This window comes from Ascidia mentula, chromosome 4, assembly GCF_947561715.1.
Source record: "Ascidia mentula chromosome 4, kaAscMent1.1, whole genome shotgun sequence".
Taxonomy (NCBI): Eukaryota; Metazoa; Chordata; class Ascidiacea; order Phlebobranchia; family Ascidiidae; genus Ascidia; species Ascidia mentula.
This window is the reverse complement of record NC_138569.1, coordinates 19,929,794-19,951,914: the sequence shown is the minus strand read 5'-3', so window position 1 is coordinate 19,951,914 and position 22,121 is coordinate 19,929,794. Positions and strand designations below refer to the sequence as shown.

At 38.7% G+C, this 22,121-nt stretch overlaps 5 protein-coding genes across 5 annotated transcripts; 2 read left to right on the top strand and 3 right to left on the bottom strand.

Annotated features, from left to right (window-relative positions):
* Positions 1-410: 410 nt before the first annotated feature.
* LOC145898526 (uncharacterized) lies at positions 411-2,307 on the top strand. The gene is made up of 6 exons (XM_082987018.1): positions 411-488; positions 744-965; positions 1,034-1,065; positions 1,128-1,202; positions 1,299-1,391; positions 1,474-2,307. Exons 2-6 carry the CDS (start codon positions 865-867, stop codon positions 2,298-2,300), a joined length of 1,128 nt encoding a protein of 375 aa, XP_082843144.1. The 5' UTR covers positions 411-488; positions 744-864; the 3' UTR covers positions 2,301-2,307.
* An 80-nt stretch (positions 2,308-2,387) lies between these two features.
* LOC145898527 (uncharacterized) lies at positions 2,388-3,912 on the bottom strand. Its single transcript, XM_082987019.1, has 4 exons — positions 3,765-3,912; positions 3,622-3,708; positions 3,496-3,564; positions 2,388-3,383 (listed from the first exon to the last, which is right to left on the bottom strand). Exons 1-4 carry the CDS (start codon positions 3,802-3,804, stop codon positions 2,524-2,526), a joined length of 1,056 nt encoding a protein of 351 aa, XP_082843145.1. The 5' UTR covers positions 3,805-3,912; the 3' UTR covers positions 2,388-2,523.
* Positions 3,913-4,791: 879 nt separating this feature from the next.
* On the bottom strand, positions 4,792-6,356 carry LOC145899064 (uncharacterized). Its single transcript, XM_082987775.1, has 3 exons — positions 6,140-6,356; positions 5,898-5,963; positions 4,792-5,819 (listed from the first exon to the last, which is right to left on the bottom strand). The coding sequence occupies exons 1-3, from the start codon at positions 6,177-6,179 to the stop codon at positions 4,960-4,962; spliced, it is 966 nt and encodes a 321-aa protein (XP_082843901.1). The 5' UTR covers positions 6,180-6,356; the 3' UTR covers positions 4,792-4,959.
* A 1,154-nt stretch (positions 6,357-7,510) lies between these two features.
* LOC145898990 (uncharacterized) lies at positions 7,511-9,578 on the bottom strand. Its single transcript, XM_082987694.1, has 4 exons — positions 9,185-9,578; positions 8,785-9,081; positions 8,543-8,608; positions 7,511-8,464 (listed from the first exon to the last, which is right to left on the bottom strand). The coding sequence occupies exons 2-4, from the start codon at positions 8,822-8,824 to the stop codon at positions 7,614-7,616; spliced, it is 957 nt and encodes a 318-aa protein (XP_082843820.1). The 5' UTR covers positions 8,825-9,081; positions 9,185-9,578; the 3' UTR covers positions 7,511-7,613.
* A 5,518-nt stretch (positions 9,579-15,096) lies between these two features.
* Positions 15,097-21,135, top strand: LOC145898789 (solute carrier family 22 member 4-like). The gene is made up of 11 exons (XM_082987404.1): positions 15,097-15,362; positions 15,553-15,688; positions 16,005-16,078; positions 16,443-16,546; positions 16,753-16,907; positions 17,466-17,634; positions 18,148-18,369; positions 18,792-19,006; positions 19,151-19,333; positions 19,680-19,818; positions 20,319-21,135. The coding sequence occupies exons 1-11, from the start codon at positions 15,174-15,176 to the stop codon at positions 20,437-20,439; spliced, it is 1,707 nt and encodes a 568-aa protein (XP_082843530.1). The 5' UTR covers positions 15,097-15,173; the 3' UTR covers positions 20,440-21,135.
* Positions 21,136-22,121: the final 986 nt, after the last annotated feature.

The window sequence follows — 22,121 nt, the reverse complement described above, 5'->3', positions numbered from 1 at the left end:
GTGAAAGTCTCAAATGCATTATCCCTGTTGTATTGCAAGTAACTGTGACCATTGCAAGTAACTGTCATGCCTTGTACTGTTGTCATCAGATTTGTCGTCAGAGATTTTAGCTACAGCCAGTAACGATGGGTTTATTGCCTTTTGTGTATCGGGCATTTTAGCCGCTTATAGCTTTTCAAAAAATCTCAGTCTGCAACAGTTAAAGTTAATCATTTATAAAATACTTGCTAAAAGCTTGGGCAAAAGTCATACGTGTATATAGTACCACATAACACTACAATCACGGTAGTTGATTAAACATAACACGATGCCTGAATAAATTGAGAAGAGCAATTGAGAAAATTGAGAAACCAATCACCGAACCAAACCCGTTCGACACGTTTTACTTACCTCCAATACATATGAGTCACGTGATCAGGGCCGACGTCACGGTTGTCGAAAAGAGGAACTACTGGCTCGACGCAGCAACATACTAGTCAACAAAAACGGTACTGAGATTCTTTACTGAGTGGGTTGGGAGTGCAGTATCAGAACCAGACATGTTTGTTAGTTAACAGGGATGAAATAAGTTACAACTTTTGCTATCAATGGTCGCCAAATTGCTTTCATAAAAATACGTCATATAAACTAAATGGCTTTTACGCTACGGCAAATTTGACCTAGTATACAAACATGATTTTCAAAGTGGCTGCAGTAAGCACTAAAATTAACATATTTAAATACAACTTTGAAAACTTTTTCAGGGTATTGGATATTTTCCTGGCACTGAAGAACTCCTGCAAATTTTAGCCTGCAAATATACAGTAAGCCTAGTTTTGTGTGCACAACATTGAAGAAGTACATTTTTGAGATAAAACTTTGAGAATGGATGATCGAAAAGCAATGGAAAGCCATAATATTACGACGGACGATGAGCGGATGCAACTCAACTTTAATGTCAATGTTCAACACAAACCGGACCATCGGTATGTACCGTTTACAACAAAGTCAGCTTACATACCTCTCTTATTATAAATAAACATTTTCCCCCCAGGACTATCTACGGGATGTTGGCACAAAATATTGGTAAGAAATTTTGAAATATTATCTTTCAGTGGTGTTGTTGTCAACATAAATTATGAATTTAGAGAGAATGTCTCACCACATGCAAGGAATGATGTCTGATCCCCTGGGTTTATTTATGCAGGACCAGCAACAATCTGGTAAATATAAGTTTAACAAAAGTTGTAAGACGTAGCCTAATAAAGTTACCAAGTTATATTTTATCAAAAATTTTGACGTGTAACGAAATTTTTTAGAAACCTCACAAAAGGAAGCATCTCAAGCGTCCACACAGAAACCCGGGAAATGTATTTCAAGAAGCAACCTTGAACGATTCTTCGATCTTGAAGGTCAGTAAACATCGGACACGAAAACAGTTGTTGCAAACATCTAATAATTGGTACCAGCTCATTACAATTATTTAATTCCCAGACCGAAGTGCAGAGTTAATGGCTGAAGGGAGCTTCGATGAAGCATTTGGAATCCTGGATCGAATCTACGAACAGGATGAGGAAGTACGGGATCTTCCCTTTCTCTTCAAATATTACGAGAGCCTGTTTGTGACGCAACGCCATGAGGAAGCTGAGGAAGTGTTTCAAAAGCTCCTCACCCTTGTACGAAAATCCTTGCACACAACCGCTGACGAAGCTTTAAAATTTTCTCTCAAGCTTCAGGAAAAAGAGAAATATCTCCACGCGATTGCCGTGGCCAACTTGGCATCTTCTCTGCTCGCAGCGGAACCAGCATCTGGGACTGTGGCGGCATCAATGCTTCACTGCATGCACGTCATTCGCGAGAGTCTGTCCGAATTGGTGAAGCTTGATTCGAGCAACAAGGCCGTTGGCGAGCTGACCATCGGCCCAATGCTTCATCAGATCAAGGACAAGGTCATCAAGGCCACAGACCACGCAGGTGACAAAGTGCTTCTTCTCATTCGATCCGTTTGTTTCCACGTTGTGGAGTGCGTGGAACTGGAGGTGGAAGACCATGACACACGAGAGAATACTCTCCTTGGTGCCATTGACAACATGGACAAAACCTATGGCAACTCGGCAGCCCACATTCAAATGTACGGTACCTACCTAAACAACCTTGGAGCAACCTACTTGGTTATGGCGCAGTACGAAAATGCTGCCGACTGCTTTGCGAGGGCCATCGATGCTTTTCATCATGCAAAGGATTTCGAAACCGACGCCAAAAAAGAAAAATTCATCAGTGATGCCGAAGGAGCACTCTCCCTTGCCCTCCGACGAAACTGAAGGAGAACTACTTTATGACACTGTATATACATATTCAGTGTGCACACGTTTTTCTTAATGTTTTTCGTTGTCTTATGTACAAAAGCATACACTTCAGATTTATGTATTTACTGAATACAATAATATGTACATACAAAAAATTGTACAAACGGATTTACAGTAGAGAGAAACGAACACAGAAAACTACATTAGAGGAGCTTTATGTAGGAGTATTTGTTACAACTCATTCGCAAGCCTTTCTCAACATCTCAATCAGATCAATTTCATCCGACATGTGAACGTGGGCTCTGCCTCTGGCTTTCTCAGTGTCACGAATGTATTTATCGCGCTTGGCTTCTGTCTCAAAGTCGTCGGCTTGCTTAAAGCAGCCGATGGCCTCGGCGTAAGTTCCAGCCGCATTTTCCGGTTCGGAAAGTCGCATATACGAGGAAGCTAGATTGTTAAGGAGAGTGCCGAAAATTTGATATTTCATGGCGTTGTTGCCGAACGTGTCGCGCATTAAACCAATGCCTTCCTTCAGGACCTCCGCACTGGACTTGACGTCCTGATCGCACACTTCGATGTAGTGGACGATCCAAGCCACCTTTACACATTTGAATTCGTCGTCGACCCCCTGCAATGATAAAACCATCTCCTTCATCTCACGCATGACTGGAAGGATGTAGGTTTGCACAAATGATTTCATGCTTTCGTCGTCTTCCATGATGGCGAGCACCGGTTCGCGCATGGATGACATGCACTTGTCCACCACCACCATCGTCTGCTTCTTGTCACTGGGGTCCGAGAACATGTCTACTGTGAGAAGACAGAACAATACAGCATCGAGATGTTGCCCTTTTGTGTGGAGCATCTCTGTAAACGTCAGGGCGCTGTGAAGACTGATGTAAACATATTCCTTGAGAATTTTGGCCAGTTCCTTCCTGATTTGAGCACATCTTTTCATGCGACCTGTGGCCAGGAGGGAGACTGCGTACTTCAGCAGAAACTTGAGATTGCGCAAAACCCTTCCCATCATTGACTGTCTGTTGAGAATTCCGAATGCAGCATCGTACTTGCCTTCGTTCAGCAGTGTAGTACTTGCTTCTGCATTGAAAATGCTTTTAATTTCAATTTTTTTAATAATTCAGCTGTGTTACATAATTCTACCACTTATTGAGGAAAAATATGTATTTAACACGATCGAAGCACAAGCTACCTTCCCAGTCAGCAAGAAATACTTGAGATAATTTCATTCTCCGTTTGTTATTTGCAGCAGATCCCTCTTCTGTAAATGAATATTGTTTTGATTAGTGCATTTATAATGTTATTCAGTTATACAAACCTCTTATTCTAGCAGTGAGTGTTTTACTTTGCTGTTGACTGGTAGAAGCCTGATCAGGGTTGTTTTGTTTGGTTTCTTGTGCTGGTTCTTATACAAAAGACATAAATTAAAGTCAAACAATTAACCACATGCAAACTTCTTACCTTGCACTACATCTGCCATTACATTGCTGTTTTCAGTCATTATTGAATAGCAAAATGTTAAAGACTTGGTTGCCCGAACTGCTGCTTTCAGTCAACACAATAACGTGGATACGAGCTAGGCGAAGCCACAACGAAGGGTAAAGCGGAACCACATTCAGTCGACTGGTAAGCTTGTACGTCACGCTATTAGGTTTCCTTTTGTGTAGCTTTTGGTAAACAAATCACGTTTGTGGCGCACAGGACTGATAAGCGTTTGTTTAACACTCTCCATGTAACCTTTCTCAGCTATTAACTGCAGTTTTGGATGTTTGGAAACAGTTATGAACTAAACACTACAATAACACAAATTAATTGAACGAAAGTTAGCAAATTAAAAAGTCTCATAAACAATCGTTAAATCAAATAGCATGTAGAAAATATTCCACATTTTTCCAAAACTTAACCAAAGTAGACGATTTTGTTTAAATTGGTATTTATACTAACGTGGATGGTTCACAAAATTTGCATTGGTCTGCAAGATAGTTACCAAAAACCTCCACAGACCAGTACTTTTCATACTGGGGGTCGCGACCCTCTGCGGGGATCGCGAAATGGACTTCATGGGTCGCAGAGATTTCACCATTGTCACATTAAACGCTAAACAGATCCATAAAATATACTTAAGATTAACACACGTATTATGGGTCATCAAATATGCCTCTTAATTTTTCTCAGGCATTTCATAAAAATTACTATTCGATGACTGTCAAACATGGAGGGCCACGAAAAACTGTGTTAAATATAAGGGGTCGCAAGCGATAAACCTTGTGAAGCCCTGCTCTGGATAATCAATAAGAACAGAGATAAAGTATCGAAATGAAGGACTTCGGGAAATAAATGAAAGATCCTAGTCAAAAATAATTTTTTTGTTAAATTTAGTATCCAAGGCACCCGGCAATTACAACTTCATTTCTCCTATTTGTGCTCCGTTATTCACAGGCTGAAGATCATGAAGAGTCTATTATTAATCATTTTTTTAATTTGGATTTCAGACCACAAGACTCACTAGAAGGGTACAGCTGTTACAGTGATTACAGTTATTACAGAAAACGAATCGTACAAAGAAATTTATTCACAGAAATATTTTTCACACGTACATTTACTGTACAGGTGACAGGATAGCGTATTCCATGCTACAACCAAGACAAGTGAAGTTTCACTTAACATGTGGCTTTAAAAGTTCAGCTAAATCAAGGTCATCGGATGCAAAAGCTTGGGTTTTCAGCATCGATCGCTCGCAATCATTTATGTACTTTTGGCGTTTTGTTTCAGTTTCAAAGTCGTCCGCCACCTTGAAGCACTCAATTGCTTCCGAAAGGGTTCCGATCGCTTTCTCTGTTTCGGACAACTTCAAGTAGGCGGAAGCTAGATTGTTTAGAAGCGTGCCGAAAATCTGATATTTCATGGCATCGTTGCCGAACGTGTCGCGCATTAAACCAACGCCTTCTTTCAGCACCTCTGCACTGGACTTGACGTCACGGTCGCACACGTCGATATAGTGGACGATCCAAGCCACCTTTACACATTTGAATTCGTCGTCGACCCCCTGCAACGCCAGAACCATCTCCTTCATCTCACGCATGACTGGGAGAATGTAGGTTTGCACATATGATTTCATGCTTTCGTCGTCTTCCATGATGGCGAGCACCGGTTCGCGCATGGATGACATGCACTTGTCCACCACCACCATCGTCTGCTTCTTGTCACTTGGGTCCGAGAACATGTCTACTGTGAGAAGACAGAACAACACAGCATCGAGATGCTGCCCTTTTGTGTGGAGCATCTCTGTAAACGTCAGGGCACTGTGAAGACTGATGTAAACATATTCCTTGAGAACATTGGCCAGTTCCTTCCTGATTTGAGCACACCTTTTCATGCGACCTGTGGCCAGGAGGGAGACTGCATACTTCAGCAGAAACTTAAGATTGCGCAAAACCCTTCCCATCATTGACTGTCTGTTGAGAATTCCGAATGCAGCATCGTACTTGCCTTCGTTCAACAGTGCAGTACTTGTCTCTGCAATAAAAGGGTTAATTTAAACGTGGTTGAATAATTTAACTGCATAAAGATTTCATACATAATTATAGCACGTACCTTCCCAGTCAGTAAGAAATACTTGAGACAATTTCATTCTCTGTTTATTATTTGCAGCAACTCCATCTGGTATAAAATATTGTCGTTGTAATTGGTGCATTTGTAAAGTTACAAAGACTGATCAAACCAGCTGTTGGCTGGTAGAAGCCTGATCAGGATTGTTTTGTTTGGTTTGTTGTGCTGGTTCTGATACAATTGACATAAATTAAAGTCAAACTTTTAACCAAATTCAAACTTCTTACCTTGCACTACACCTGCCATTACATTGCTGTTTTCAGTCATTATTGAATAGTAAAATGTTAAAAACTTGGTTGCCCGAACTGCTGATTTCTGTCAACACAATAACGTAGTTAAAAGCTAGGCGAAGCCACAACATAGGGTAAAGCGGAACCACATTCAGTCGACTGTTTTGAGCATGTACATCACGCTATAAAGTTCCCTTTTGTGTAGCTTTTGGTAAACAAGTCACGTTGTGGACTGGCAAGCGTATGTTGAGTAGTATACATCCTTCTTGAGCTCCCTTACTGTGGTTTTGGATGCTTAAAAAACAATATGAACTTTATTCCTAGAAAAAGTTACATAAACAATCGTCGAGCGAAATAAAATATACTCTGCTCTATATCAAAATTAACCACAAAATACCAATTTTGTTCTAAACTGCTGTTTGTTCTAACGTGGTCCACAAAACTTTGTATTGGTTGACAAGAGAGTAAAGTTTCATCATAAAGCAAATCAATAGAATCACACATAAAGTATAGCAATGCAGGAATTTTCTATATTTGTGCTTATATCAACTAAATTGTTGAGCTTACAAAAGGCATTTGAGAGCGGTACTACAGTACTCAAAATGGTGTCTGCAACTGTGGTTTCCATGTTTGTCGTATAATACTTCAATGGCAAAACAGTTAAGATTTTGTGGTAAATACATTGTGAGTTGCTTTACTATGTTACAACGGTTATTTACTTCAGTTATTTGAAGTAGCTTCCTCGTTTATCATATACTCTTTGTTGTTGTATTTGGGGCATTACAAATTTACTGCTTTAATTTCCTTCATTTTAGCTTCAGTTAATATTTGTATTGCTGCTGTTGCCACCATGCTGTCACGTTTATTTAAAAAAGTTACACATGTGCCTGCTTTATACTTACCCACGATTTTTCAGTTTTAAAGCACAACATCAGAAAAAATAGTGCTGATTGATTGGAAAAAAAAACTCGAACAGAATTTAAAAGTGACAGAATTTGTTTTACAAAATCTTAGCCTAGGTTTTGAAATGTGATATTGGTAGTTCTATCAGGGAAGTTCCGTTCTGAACTGTTTGTCTCAACGATGAAACAGCAGCAAAATACATTTTGTTTATATTCTGTATTTTGCATCATATACTACTTCGGGAAATGAATGAAAGATTCTAGTCAAAAATATTTTTTTGTTAAATTTGGTATCCAAGGCACCCAGCAATTACAACTTCATTTCTCCTATTTGTACTCCGTTATTCACAGGCTGAAGATCATGAAGAGTCTATTATTAATCATTTTTTTAATTTGGATTTCAGACCACAAGACTCACTAGAAGGGTACAGTTGTTACAGTGATTACAGTTATTACAGAAAACGAATCGTACAAAGCATTTTATTCACAGAAATAATTTTCACACATATATTTACTGTACAGGTGACAGGATAGCGTATTCCATGCTACAACCAAAACAAGAGAAGTTTTCATTGCTTTAAAAGTTCAGCTAAATCAAGGTCATCGGATGCAAACGCTTGGGTTTTCAACATAGATCGCTCGCAATCATTTATGTACTTTTGGCGTTTTGTTTCAGTTTCAAAGTCGTCCGCCACCTTGAAGCACTCAATTGCTTCCGAAAGGGTTCCGATCGCTTTCTCTGTTTCGGACAACTTCAAGTAGGCGGAAGCTAGATTGTTTAGAAGCGTGCCGAAAATCTGATATTTCATGGCATCGTTGCCGAACGTGTCGCGCATTAAACCAACGCCTTCTTTCAGCACCTCTGCACTGGACTTGACGTCACGGTCGCACACGTCGATATAGTGGACGATCCAAGCCACCTTTACACATTTGAATTCGTCGTCGACCCCCTGCAACGCCAGAACCATCTCCTTCATCTCACGCATGACTGGGAGAATGTAGGTTTGCACATATGATTTCATGCTTTCGTCGTCTTCCATGATGGCGAGCACCGGTTGGCGCATGGATGACATGCACTTGTCCACCACCACCATCGTCTGCTTCTTGTCACTTGGGTCCGAGAACATGTCTACTGTGAGAAGACAGAACAACACAGCATCGAGATGCTGCCCTTTTGTGTGGAGCATCTCTGTAAACGTCAGGGCACTGTGAAGACTGATGTAAACATTTTCCTTGAGAACATTGGCCAGTTCCTTCCTGATTTGAGCACACCTTTTCATGCGACCTGTGGCCAGGAGGGAGACTGCATACTTCAGCAGAAACTTAAGATTGCGCAAAACCCTTCCCATCATTGACTGTCTGTTGAGAATTCCGAATGCAGCATCGTACTTGCCTTCGTTCAACAGTGCAGTACTTGCCTCTGCAATAAAAGGGTTAATTTAAACGTGGTTGAATAATTTAACTGCATAAAGATTTCATACATAATTATAGCACGTACCTTCCCAGTCAGTAAGAAATACTTGAGACAATTTCATTCTCTGTTTATTATTTGCAGCAACTCCATCTGGTATAAAATATTGTCGTTGTAATTGGTGCATTTGTAAAGTTACAAAGACTGATCAAACCAGCTGTTGGCTGGTAGAAGCCTGATCAGGATTGTTTTGTTTGGTTTGTTGTGCTGGTTCTGATACAATTGACATAAATTAAAGTCAAACTTTTAACCAAATTCAAACTTCTTACCTTGCACTACACCTGCCATTACATTGCTGTTTTCAGTCATTATTGAATAGTAAAATGTTAAAAACTTGGTTGCCCGAACTGCTGATTTCTGTCAACACAATAACGTAGTTAAAAGCTAGGCGAAGCCACAACATAGGGTAAAGCGGAACCACATTCAGTCGACTGTTTTAAGCTTGTACATCACGCTATAAAGTTCCCTTTTGTGTAGCTTTTGGTAAACAAGTCACGTTGTGGACTGGCAAGCGTATGTTGAGTAGTATACATCCTTCTTGAGCTCCCTTACTGTGGTTTTGGATGCTTCAAAAATAATATGAACTTTATTCCTAGAAAAAGTTACATAAACAATCGTCGAGCGAAATAAAATATACTCTGCTCTATATCAAAATTAACCACAAAATACCAATTTTGTTCTAAACTGCTGTTTGTTCTAACGTGGTCCACAAAACTTTGTATTGCTTGACAAGATAGTAAAGTTTCATCATGAAGCAAATCAATAGAATCACACACAAAGTATAGCAATGCAGGAATTTTCTATATTTGAGCTTATATCAACTGAATTGTTGAGCTTACAACAGACCTCGCGAAGAACGGTAATACAGTACTCAAAAAGGTGTTTGCAACTGTGGTTTCCATGCTTGTCGTATAATACTTCAATGACAAAACAGTTAAGATTTTAAATACATTTTGAGTTGCTTTACTATGTTACAACGGTTATTTACTTCAGTTATTTGAAGTAGCTTCCTCATTTATCAAATACTCTTTGTTGTTGTATTTGGGGCATTACAAATTTACTGCTTTAATTTCCTTCATTTTAGCTTCAGTTAATATTTGTATTGCTGCTGTTGCCACCATGCTGTCACGTTTATTTGAAAAAGTTACACATGTGCCTGCTTTATACTTACCCACGATTTTTCAGTTTTAAAGCACAATATCAGAAAAAATAGTACTGATTGATTGGAAAAAAAAACTCGAACAGAATTTAAAAGTGACAGAATTTGTTTTACAAAATCTTAGCTTAGGTTTTGAAATGTGATATTGGTAGTTCTACAAACAGTTTGTATATACTACGCAACACGAAGATTATAATACGCATTCATTATAACATAGATAGTTTCATGATTAAAAAATTTATTTATATTTCCAAATGTTGGTGCCGATATTTTACACCCTGTAGTATTTACAATTTATGTAATGTTAACTTTAATTTTGTTTATTTACAACAATCGGTAGGCTTGACCCATAAAAACTCGCATATGAAGTTTTCTTATTCCTAAAATATATCTCTTGGTTATCGGCGTTTTGCATCTTGACACGTTGGAAGTACTCGTACACCTTTGCCACGAATTCCACATAAAATGGTTTCATTATTTCAGTGTGTGCCTCACCAAACTGTTTGTCAAACAGTTTCCTGGCATCTTCTGTGAACCGGTCGTGTGCATCCATTAGCATTGAATATGTGACATGTACTCCGTCTCACAGCTACACACCAAAAAAGAAATCATCACAGCTCCAAAGGGTAGACTGTTATTCCAGATACAATGACTTGTACTTTCTTTACATTTGCAACCATGCAATACCGGTTTATTTGTAAATAGTTGTATTTACGCCTCATAGCATTGGACAAACCAATTTTTTGCTTTTCGTCTGCGTAAACGTAAATGTACTTACTTCACGCATTGCCAGCACGTATCTCGTGAATAGTGTATGTTGCGTATTCCTTGCTTCTGTTACGAATTTTCTTTCCTTCACGTCACCTTTCACTTTTGTTAGTCATTGTATCTATTTCATTGTTTTCACCTTTCTTGCTGGCACCTTGTAATTTCACTGTTTTCTTTCGTTGTAACCACTTATTCATTATATTGTTTTACGCACGTATATCGCTTTTAAGTCTCTCACTTCACTTTCACCACACTAGTTTATTACACTCGTCTCCCCTTTCCTATTATTTTACGCTCCGTTTATTTTTGTATGCCCCGGATGTGCCATGTGTCGGAAAGGCGCATCCTGATTGGTTGGCGATTGCATGTAACGAACGATTTCCCTAAAACGGGCGAGTCTTCTTCTGGGCGTCGCGTTGTGAACATCTCAGTGTTGTGTGAGTTGTCGGGATCTTTGCCAGAACGTATTGTATTGTTTTTAGTCGCTTTTAGTTTAACACGACGTCCAATAAGTTAAATCAGCCTGGGTTACTTTGGCTTTGTGGTGAGCCGTTATTGCAGGGTTCTGGGCAGTATCAGAATTAGGGAGGCAGTTTTGTGCAAAGTACCGAATTAGGTAGAAGGGTTAATTGGGGGATAACATCGCCACCCAAAAACATCTAACCGCTTAATTGCAAAGCTGCCGAAATAATTCCGTAACACTTCATTTTCAGATTTTTTCTGCGTTTCACAAATAAGGTCATTGCTTAAAACTGAAATGGACTAGCAAAATAATAACTAACTGTAGTACAAGTAAAACATAGTAACTTTTGGAAATGGTGTACATTAGTTTTTTTACAGGTAAATGATATACTAGCTAATTGAATGTGGCTGAATCTGGCCTTTGATTAGGCACTGTCTTTATCTACTGAATATTCCTTTTTTAATATACTGTGCTGTAGTTTATAAGATCTTTTCCTGTAACTGTCTTACTGCGTAATCTCTTCATCACAACCTCGTTGGGTGAAAATATTTTTTGAACCAACACATCAAGATTATTTAAAAACTTTTCTCGGATATCTGAAACAAAATATCCCATTACCTTGACAAAAGAAACGTTGCGACACAGGGACACACACTTTATTGCGTTCTAGTTTGTTATTTTGTTGACTATGAAATGAACCTTAATTTTTGTTTGAATTCCAGTAAATCTTGGTAAGTAAGCTTTAAAATGTATTACCATTTGGTGTTACCGTCTGTGACTGATCACCATCATCCTCGGCCACTGTTTCTCCCGGGTAGGGCAACACGAAACAACGGACATAGCGAAAACATTCCTTCAAGCTATTCCGAGCCTTAATACTCTCTGGGTGCTGAGTACGTAAGAGTGGATCCAGATGTTTTGCACCACCCTCAAAGTGTGTACTGGACGTGTTTACCCAATCCCGAATCAGAAAGAACAGGTCCTGATACATGTTAGTAAAATTGAGTAAAATCGATGCAAAAAAGCTTCCATATAAATTTACCCATCTGAAAGGGTTTTTGAAAGCGCTTTGAAACTTTGTGTTAGTCTTGTGAAACTGCAAACAATTACCTGTAAATGCAGTAGTATAATAGACACAGACTCCTAACACTCGCACCTGGTTCAAATGTGCCTTGAGTATCCATAAGGTATATGGCAATCTTTTTCTGTATAACATTTCGTTAAAACTGAAAGACTAAGACATTTTGTGACAGAAAAACAACAATTTCGTTGAAAGGTATGCCTTATTCGCCACGACAGTAAATCAATGACATAATCTAATGTAAAAGTATGTAATAAGCATTTGGCAATGTATGTAAAAAGCGTTTAATAAAAAATACTGATACTAAACCAATTTTTTTCGACGATTTTTCATTTCTTTGTTTCATTTGACATTTATAATGTTTACGTTGATTTTTTTGCTCGACGTTCACCTTCTCTGGAGCAGACACAAAAAATGGTTCATCCCAAATCCAAATCCCTTCTGTGTGTTTTTGTCTCCACCACGCCATGCAAACCCTTAGTTCAGACTATCCTCGGAAGAATTCATATTCACAATGTTTGTTTTTGCCTTTTGTTGCGTTTTAATCAGGTCTTAATTTTGCGCTTCAAACTTGGTTTGGTAAAATGTGAGCGATTCAAAAGCTTGGATGTTGTCATTTTCATTCTTGTTGTATGTAAATCTTTGGGCGAATTGAAATTAACATGATGATCCGATTTTTCCCATAGGTGGTTGCTGACCACACTTTCAGCTTTAGTTGAGGGATGACTCTTTCATTCGAACCGCAAAGTTGCGCGTGGTCTCACCAATGTAAGTAGCCCCAATGGAAAGCCATTATCAATAAGCATGCGAGAAATATTACAATACTCAGCTCGCATGCTTATTGATAATGGTTTTTCATCCCATTTCATCTCCACCTGCATTAGGCGTTACCTTGACCGTCGGCATACCGCTGTGAACGTGAGCCCGCACCGACTTCCCCTCCTCCAGCACAATCCAAATATATCGTTTTTCGACTGCCCTTCCTTGGCCCTGTAAATCATCACATACGGCGTGAGTTAATACATTTCATTAACACACGCATGAGCAGTTCCCCCATCAAGCTGCGTATGATCCACGACACTACTTTCCTCTCCAAACTCTTCAGCTTCAAAGACAAGCAACAGCTTCTCCACCGCTGCAATGTTGTCTACCAACTTACTTGCTCCTGTGGGGCTACTTACATTGGTGAGACCACGTGCAAACTTGCGGTTCGCATGAAGGAGCATCATCCCTCAGCTAATGCTAAAAGTGAGGTCAGCAACCACCTGTAGGGAAAATCGGAACATCTTGTTAATTTTAATTCGTCCAAAGTTGTACATAATTGTAACATCAAATCCAAATTGTTAATTCTCGAAATACTATACATCCAGCACACCAAACCATCATTTGCTGCTGTCACGTGACGCGCCTTTTTATTCAGATTGTTTTATTGAACTTGTTAATTGTTAACTGAATGTGTTACGGTTGTGTATAAAAGGCCATTGTGGTTTGGAAATTTGAAACAGAAAAATGAAACAGTGTATAATACCGCATTCACTCAATTCTAAGCCACGTATTATAAAGTTTCTTACCCTAACTAGTTTATAAATCTTCACAAAAGGAAACTTGATAGCGTGGCGTACCAGGCGACTGAATGTAGTTCCGCTTTTCGTTGGTTGTTTTCCTTTAAAGGGTCGTTGTGTTGCCTTAATTAATTCCGTTACCAAATATTCCCAGACTTTTTTTTTTCTTGCATGTATGGGAACACCGTACATTTATTTCCGCATTATAGCAGTGTTCACTTTCAAAGAGAAACTATTACATAAGCAGAGTTACAGGACAGTCAGTTGGTAAATATTGCCAGGATTTTTACTAGGCAGAAATTACAATGGGTATTTTTAGGTAACTTCATAAAAAAGTTTTTAGGTAGTTGGCTCATATATATTTGCCAACACTCCACTGAGAACGAATAAGTACTGGTACAACTTGACTTGGTGTCGCTTTGATCTTGGCAACCTACAGTCTTATATTGATAATGCTTTAAATTTGTGTTATGAGATTATTACATTGCGTAAATTATGTAAAGCGTAAAATAAGGCGCTGAAGTTGGACGCGTCACTAACGAAGAATCGCGGCAGAATGACTATGTATTTCGTTTTAATACGAAAATAATCCAAATCGAGCTACATGGATCAGCAGGTGTAATGGCAACTGCTGAACTGGAGCTATGACAGTTGGCGTTGCGGGGTACATTGCCTGGATTGTTGAAAACTCCGATAGGTTTGTTAATGTTTTGTGTGAAGCGGTAGAGGTAGACGAAATCACTGGGGCGTACGTGTATGACATGTCTCACAAAAGCGTAATACTGAGTGTGGTTGCTGAAACTCCGGAAATAGCTAGACGCGTGGTAGAAGCATGTGATTCGGGAGAATTGCTAAAAGAAATAAACATCCAAATCATGAAGTACAACAAGAATGAAAATGACAACATCCAAGCTTTTGAATCGCTAACATTTTACCAAACCAAATTTGAAGCGCGAAATAGGCCTGATTAAAACAAATATGCTCTCGGGGCAAAACACTCCGGCTTTCTGTCAACTTCTTCAGTAATATAATATTTTTGGTCTTCCCTTCCTGTTAAATTATGTTTATTACTGCAAGTCTTGTGCAAAACAGTCACACGTTACAGAGTTAGTAATGCATCGAGTCACGTGGAATAATTAAGGGCCGGACATCAGCGACATACATGCAGCCCAGTAACATAGGCATATTTTTTAGTTTAGGCTTTTATCACTTGTTTGTTTATAATTGTTTCTTGCTGTTTATTGTGTCTTGTTGCATTTCGTTTAAAGCAGTTTAAAAATACCCTCCCTAAACTTTGCGCTACAGTGAGATCTCAAGTGTGATAGGTCCATGGTTTTTGCCAGACATGTTCATAAACTGGCCGTTTGGTCAGCAAAGTCGTCTGACAGTCACACCAGCTGCACTGATGAGACCTTTTAGGTCGAAACAGTGGCCATCTGTCTGCAGCTTATACACATGTTCATAAACTTTTAATGTTGTGTCAACAAAACAGTAATCTTTTTATACCACGAAAAGTTCTGAAGAGAGATTTTATTGTTCAACAGGCATTTGGTAGCTACAGAAAAGGGGAAATTTTCAGGTGTTGGTGGTGTTGATTCGTAGAATCGATTATCGGCACTCACAAAATGGCAGAAAATACCATAGGAGAGAATGAAAGTGAACGTGAATCTGGGATGGGATATTACGACAAAAGACTCTGTTTGTTGATGTTCTTCTCATCCATACCAAATGCTTTTGTTACCCTGCAATTTCTCATCACTCAATTTACCCCGAACTACCATTGTGACGTCACTGAAGTTGTAGAATATTTCAAGGTAACATTTGATTATTCGGTATACAAAAGTATGAACATAAACATCTATTTTCCATTACTTTTCACTGGCTTGCCCTTATAGTTATTTAAATCGAGTACATTTACGAATGATAACTTGTGTCGATCTACATTTGAACGCAGGTGAAGCTTATGGTAAACTCAAGATCGTTATTAAGTAACTCTTTGTTAAGGCGAGAAACGAAAGCAACGCACTCGACCGAGCTTTAAATGTTAGCATTCCTTGGGAGGAAGATGAACACGGGAAAATGTCATTGAGTAAATGCCATCAATACAACCTCACGCAGTGGACAGGAAATTATAGTTACCGTAAGTATATGCTACTTTCGGTTTACTGTTGTCATTACAAAACTGATAAACAATGCTCATAATTTGTTAAATTTAATACATCCACATATTGGGTGGGAATATTTGCATTCACAATCAATTTAATTACAACAAAATCCACATTTCTGTCGCCTCCCTTTTCCCAGCAATAGCCCAGATTGTAAAGCAGTGGGTTCCATATATCCAACATCGCGAACCACATGTCCTAGCGCCTCCCATTTGTAAGGATGGGAAAAGTGCAAAACAAAAGTTAACTAACCGTCTTCAACTTCTACTCAAGTTTGTTTTAAACATTCAGGTCCGGAAAATGCATCAGTTATTCCGTGTGAGTCGTTCTGGTTCGAGGGACCTGAAAAGTCGGCGATAACTGCGGTAAGTTTGAAATCCTTTTTTGACAAAATGTTTTGCGAGCATTCGCGCGATTGCATTTTCGGAATCTACATTAACTTCAATACATTGTTATTTCTGTGAATTCACAAAATCGTAAATCAAATTGTATAAATTTTCATTGTTTTAATCAAGTGAGCCAATGCAATGTTTGTGCGTAAAGCTAGCGTGTTAAAGAAGCTGCCAAAAATTATTAAAATACAAAATAAAATATAAAAAACAAAATTTTTTTTTACGCAAAACAGCAATGAGCGAAACAGAGGAAAATTTCATTGACAGTGAAAGAGACAATGTTGTTTCCACTTTCGAATTTAAGACGGTTTTGTAAACACTTTTTTAAACTTTACAGTTTGGTCTCGTGTGTGATCGGGATTGGATGAAACCGTATTTCGTTTCCTTCGTATTCATTGGAATGATGATTGGATGTCTGGTGGCAGGAACGGCGAGTGACATGTAAGAGTTATGACAAACACCATAGCGCTGGCACTTGGCTGTAGGCAAATATTTCGACAGTTCTTAGGTGTTAATTGTGGTTAAAAGCTGGCTATACATGTCAACAAATTGTTTTTGTTTACATAACTCTTGTTGCCTTGCTTGGCGTTTAGCCCACAATTTCCGCAATGTCAAGTTAGTTTAATCTTGAAATAAAAATGTTTTAGGTATGGTCGAAAACCGGTTTTTCTTGTCTTCACGTTTTGGTCCTTCTTGGCAGTATTTGGGCAAAGTTTTGCACAAGACGAAATCTCTTACGCAATATTAAGCATCCTGGTTGGTGTTGGAAACCTCATAAACTACACAGTTGCTTCGGTCCTAGGTAAGCTTTATGATTGAATTAATTCCGTAGACAAAGCATTCAAACCATGAGGGTTACCATTTTTGTCATGTATTTCAATCCAAAGTCATTCAAGCGTTAAGTACCACGCAAGCAACCTTAATTTTACATATTAGCACAACGATAATAACAAAAAAACCCTTACTTTGCCCGTTTTCACGAACTATCAAAAGCTAATTTAAAGGAGCTTTGCTCAATCGCTCCACCCGTTTTTTTTTGCACAATCGGAGCTGCCGAGGGCTCAAAGTGTGGTGCGTTCGTATCGTTTTCAGTCCACTTCGAGGAGACATCGTATCCATCAATAACGACATGCAGATGAAGTGAACCTGGCACATTTATAGAGGCTTGTCCAGTTTTTTGGTCAATAAAAACAACCAAACCTCACATGTAAACACATGCGAAATATGGATTAGATTGGGATGTTTCAACTGGTCTCCCTTCTGCACAATTCGGTTTGCTTCCTGTCGCAAATGTTAACGGGCTTAGTGTTAAAGTAGTTCTGAAGTATTCTTATTTTGTACAAACTTTTTTATTCGAAAGGTTCGGAAATCATTGCACCAAAGCACCGAACTTTCTTGTACTTTGCTCTTACAATGGGCTTTTCTATCGGATACGTGTGCCTGGCGCCCATCTCCTACTTCTTCCGTGATTGGAGATGGTTTCTGCGTTTCTCTGGATTGATCGGAATCTTTTATATTCCATATATATGGTGAGAGACAACCATAGGTTGTAGTTATTTAAAGAAGACGGGATTGAAAGAGTTTGGCTCGTCAGGCTTTTCTCTTCGACATTACTGTAAGTGTTAAGGAACCTTAGCAGATCAGATTATAACACACAAACGAAATCATTTTTTCTACTAAATCTGTTTCATTAATCACGGTCTTGTCGCTTCATTGATACACTGTAGTTATTTACATTCTATTTCCCAAAAGGTAATGGACAATTGCCATTTAGACACAACAGTCATGACTATACGCAGAAATATCGTGATCGGGATAACCTCGATTCGAATCCTACAACAAAAATCAGATAACGATTTTAGCTTGTGTGCAAACGAGACTTTATCTTGATATTGTGTCTTTCTTCAGATCGTTGCACAATCAATATCGCTACATTAAATTCCAACACTGCATTTCTCGCCGAGTTGTTTGGTTACTTCCCTATCAGTTAAATATGCTTTCTCAAACCAAATTGCTCGGAGTAAGAAACTAGTTATTTTAAGGTATATTGATGAGAGTCCTCGTTGGTTACTCGTTTCTGGAAAAGAACGAAAGGCTCAAGCTATCCTAGAAAAAATCGGAAAACTCAACAAACGGGAACCCGTGGATGTGGAAGATCTCCAAGAATCTGTTTCCGAAACACCGCTAGGTGTCTTGGCGACATTTAAAAAGATCGGTCGTGAACCAGTTTTAGTATTTAGGTTTGCAATCTCCTGCATAACTTGGTAAGTCCTGGCATTGGAAACATTATTATTCCTTCAATAGCAATTTTTCGAACGTTTTTGTTGATATTTACACCTTGAAACAAAAATTGGTTATAAATCGCAATACAGATCAGCCTCGTCCGCCAGAGGGCACAACTTTCACGGTCTTAAATACTGTTACTTGGTGTTCTGAATCTAAGTTTAAAGAGGCGAGTTTACATGTTGACGTGTCAGCATACAACAAAATACAACGCAGTAATGTTCCAGGCAATCGCATGCTTGGCAGGATCGCCCCACTATGCGGAGGTCACAGCTATCGTATCGAGATCAATGGGTTTATAGGCATTGCAGCCCAACTGGATCAAACACTTTTTCCCAGTCGGAGAGAGATTTGAAACCTAATGATACAACATAAGAGATAAAATAAGACATCGTTTTTGCAGGTTTGCTATTTCTCTGTCTTATTTCGCTCTGGCTCTGGGCAACAACAATTTAAGCGGGAACCGCTTCTTGAACTTGTTCTACGCAAGTTTAGTGGAGATCGCATCGGCTTTTGTGTATTACGTGTTCGTTGCGAAGTTGGGCAGATGCACATCCTATATTGCGTCTGGGACTGGTTTGGCGCTTTCAATCGCAGGAGCTTCGCTTGTGGCTAAATGTGAGTAATTCTACCAAAGTCCACAACTATTCTACCGAATTACTCCCCACTTTCCAACTCTAAAGGAGAGAAACTCAAGTCGTTTATTTCTTCTACTTTAAACATTAATCAAGTAAAAACGTTTAATAATCTTTCTCCTTTAAGCCAATCCAACATTGGAGGTCATAATGACTTTGTGCGGAAAATTAATGGTTGGAACATCATTGTCCGTAATTTACGTACACACACAGGAAATATTCCCGACCAAAACAAGACAGAGCATTATGTTTCTGGCTATCATAGCTTCAAGATTTGGAGGGTTGCTTTCGCCGTTTATTGTGCACGCAGGTATTTCCAATGGTGGGATTAAACTGCCTCGGACAGGTTCCCACCGGTTCGCGCGAACCTGTTTCTTGGAATTTAATGAACTGGTTGTTAACATGTGTAGACCTAGATGTTTAACATCGAGTACTGTATTACCACGGTTACTATGACATGCTGCGAGTGAGAGAACTGGATGCTAATATATTCGAATTCCACCACTGTGATATTTGTAAAAGCTCGGTCACATCTGGTGAAATGTAATTATAGTCTTTTTACTGACTGTGCCATTCATATTAATCCACACATAAGCTACAAGAGCAAAAATCCACATTTGTTGTAGTGGCTGTGTTTAATTAAAAGTTTTATTCAGGTGAAAGTGGAAGAGCAACGACTGCTTCTCTCATGACAGCGGGTTTGGTTCTTCTAACTTCTCTTCTGTATTTCCTGTTGCCTGAGACTGGTGACTCTCCGTTACCTCAAACTGTGGAAGAAGCAAAATCGTTGCAGGGGTAAATATGTGTAATGGACAGTTCGCTGTTGCTTCTTTTTCAAACAACCCAAAAGTCAAATGATTCTGACTACAAAGACCCAATTTGCTGAAAATATGGCATGACTGACGTCACGTCATGTATCTTTGATCTCAGTCACACACACGTGAAGGCGGATAAGCAATCAACACTCAGTGAAAGGGGGTGCAACAAAATAAACACATTTAATATGGGCCAGTCTCTGTCCTCAGAATTCTTCTTGTTGGTGTTCCAATGTAAAATGATTACAATAATTCAAAATGTCCTTCTGGCTATATTATTTATTTCTCTCTGCGATTTGATTGTTGTTTAACGGATTTTTTAACAATAAACATAAATATTTTTACTAGAAAAGCCTTCTGAATTTTTATATGCCTGGCTGCATCAGTAATGAATTGTTCAAATGATTGTTTTAAGTTGTTGATGATAGTTGTCCGTGCAATGTTCATGATGAACAAAGACAACCTGATCGTTGTTTACAGGAGTTGGAAACAGTGCTGGCACAGATTTGCCGGGCGACGAGGAAATAGGAACAGGGCAACATACGCGGCTGGTCAAAACACCTCAGAACTTACGATGCAGCGATTGCATTCCCAACAATAAAGGAGGAATATATTATAGAGAAAGCTTAAAAAAATATATAAATAATTGTAGCTGTGGACAATAGAAATTATATCCAAGTATATTGTTTTGTGTTTTTTTTGTACTTGTACACAAATAACCATTTAAGTCACACTAACAATGGTATTGGAATTACGCCAGCCATATGAGTAGCATCGTAATATTTCATGTGCACGAATCCCCGATCAAATGCGACTATTTTCTCATTTGCGTACAAACGAACACTGAGAACAACACAGTGAATTTCATCAGTTCCTGGTGCTGCTGAATTCATTGAAGAATTAATTTTCTTTTCCATTTTCCATTGGTACACTTTTCCATTGTTAAGTGCTGTTTAAAACGTCTTTCTAAACGCACTGCAAACGCGGTTTACATTATATTTTGATTCGCAGTAAAACTGAAAAATTATCAGATGTTTGTCCAAGTGTTCGAAAATGATAATATGCAAAAAAAAGTCATGCTTACTTGCATTGGGAACATAGAAAGGGCGACAAAATAATGACACTTTTGTTACGAGCGGTACGTCATGATCTTTCATTAGTTATTGTGTTACTGACTTTTTACAACGTCAAGTTTTGTTCCACTTGTTTGCACTTCCCATGTCAAGAGTAGTATAAAAATAACTGACCAGATTATTCACCGTTTGATTTCGTGTGTGAATCGCAACAGGCATAAATTGAAGCCTTTCCTGTGTTCAGAAAAATTGTTGCTGACAGCTGTGGTGTCAACAAACTAGTATGTTTTATTTGCAAGTACAACCAAAGAGATCAGGGTATTTGTAACATAACATTGTTTGCGTTAGGTTGTTGGTAACCAAAGAAACCAGGTGCCGCCAAAGGTCTAGGGGCAGTTAATTTCAAAAGTGAACTTTTAGCTCATCCGAGAATGACAAAACAAGGCAGCAAAAAAGGGAGTTGAACATGTTTCTGGGAACAATACAAAAGAATTTGTTTCTCACTTCCTTTTGCGCAGTGTGCGTTTTCCCCTAAACATATATCGTGTAACGCGATGTGTTACGCGCATGACAAGGTATGGGATCGCCCCATTGCCTAGCAGGCCCTTACTTCAGCTATCGTTTTTCGACCATTAGGTTTACTAGCATCGCAGCCAAGGCACTGTGTAATTTCGAATGAGACCGCGATTGATTAAAATAAAGCTTGTGTTAACGTAATGTAATACATTCAGTTTCTGTAGACACGTAGCACAGAAACCAATTGAAGATAAACCATCGATTCGCATCACCAAAATAACTAAACAACCATCAACCAATACTGATTTGAAAGCAACTGAGGAAAGGTTTGGAATATATAGAAATATAAGTCATTGTGATCGTGAAAGCTCATAGGTATAATATGGGTCCCTTTCTCGATGGAATTACAATAATAGTTTTCACAATTGAACATAATCATGGTTTTGATTTCAATGTAGAAAATCAGTAAAAGAATATTTGACATCTTTGCAAAATAAACCTTCAACGCATTTTAGAGCAGAACAAATCAAAAGCATAAACGAGACTGAAACAATCACGTAAGTATGTCTTTACTTAATTATTGCAAACATTGAAAACGGCTTCACAAAATTATGGTGCCTATTACTTGAGAATATTGTGTAAAATAATATATTTCACGTTTTATAAACGCTATATACTTCGTGTATTTTAAACA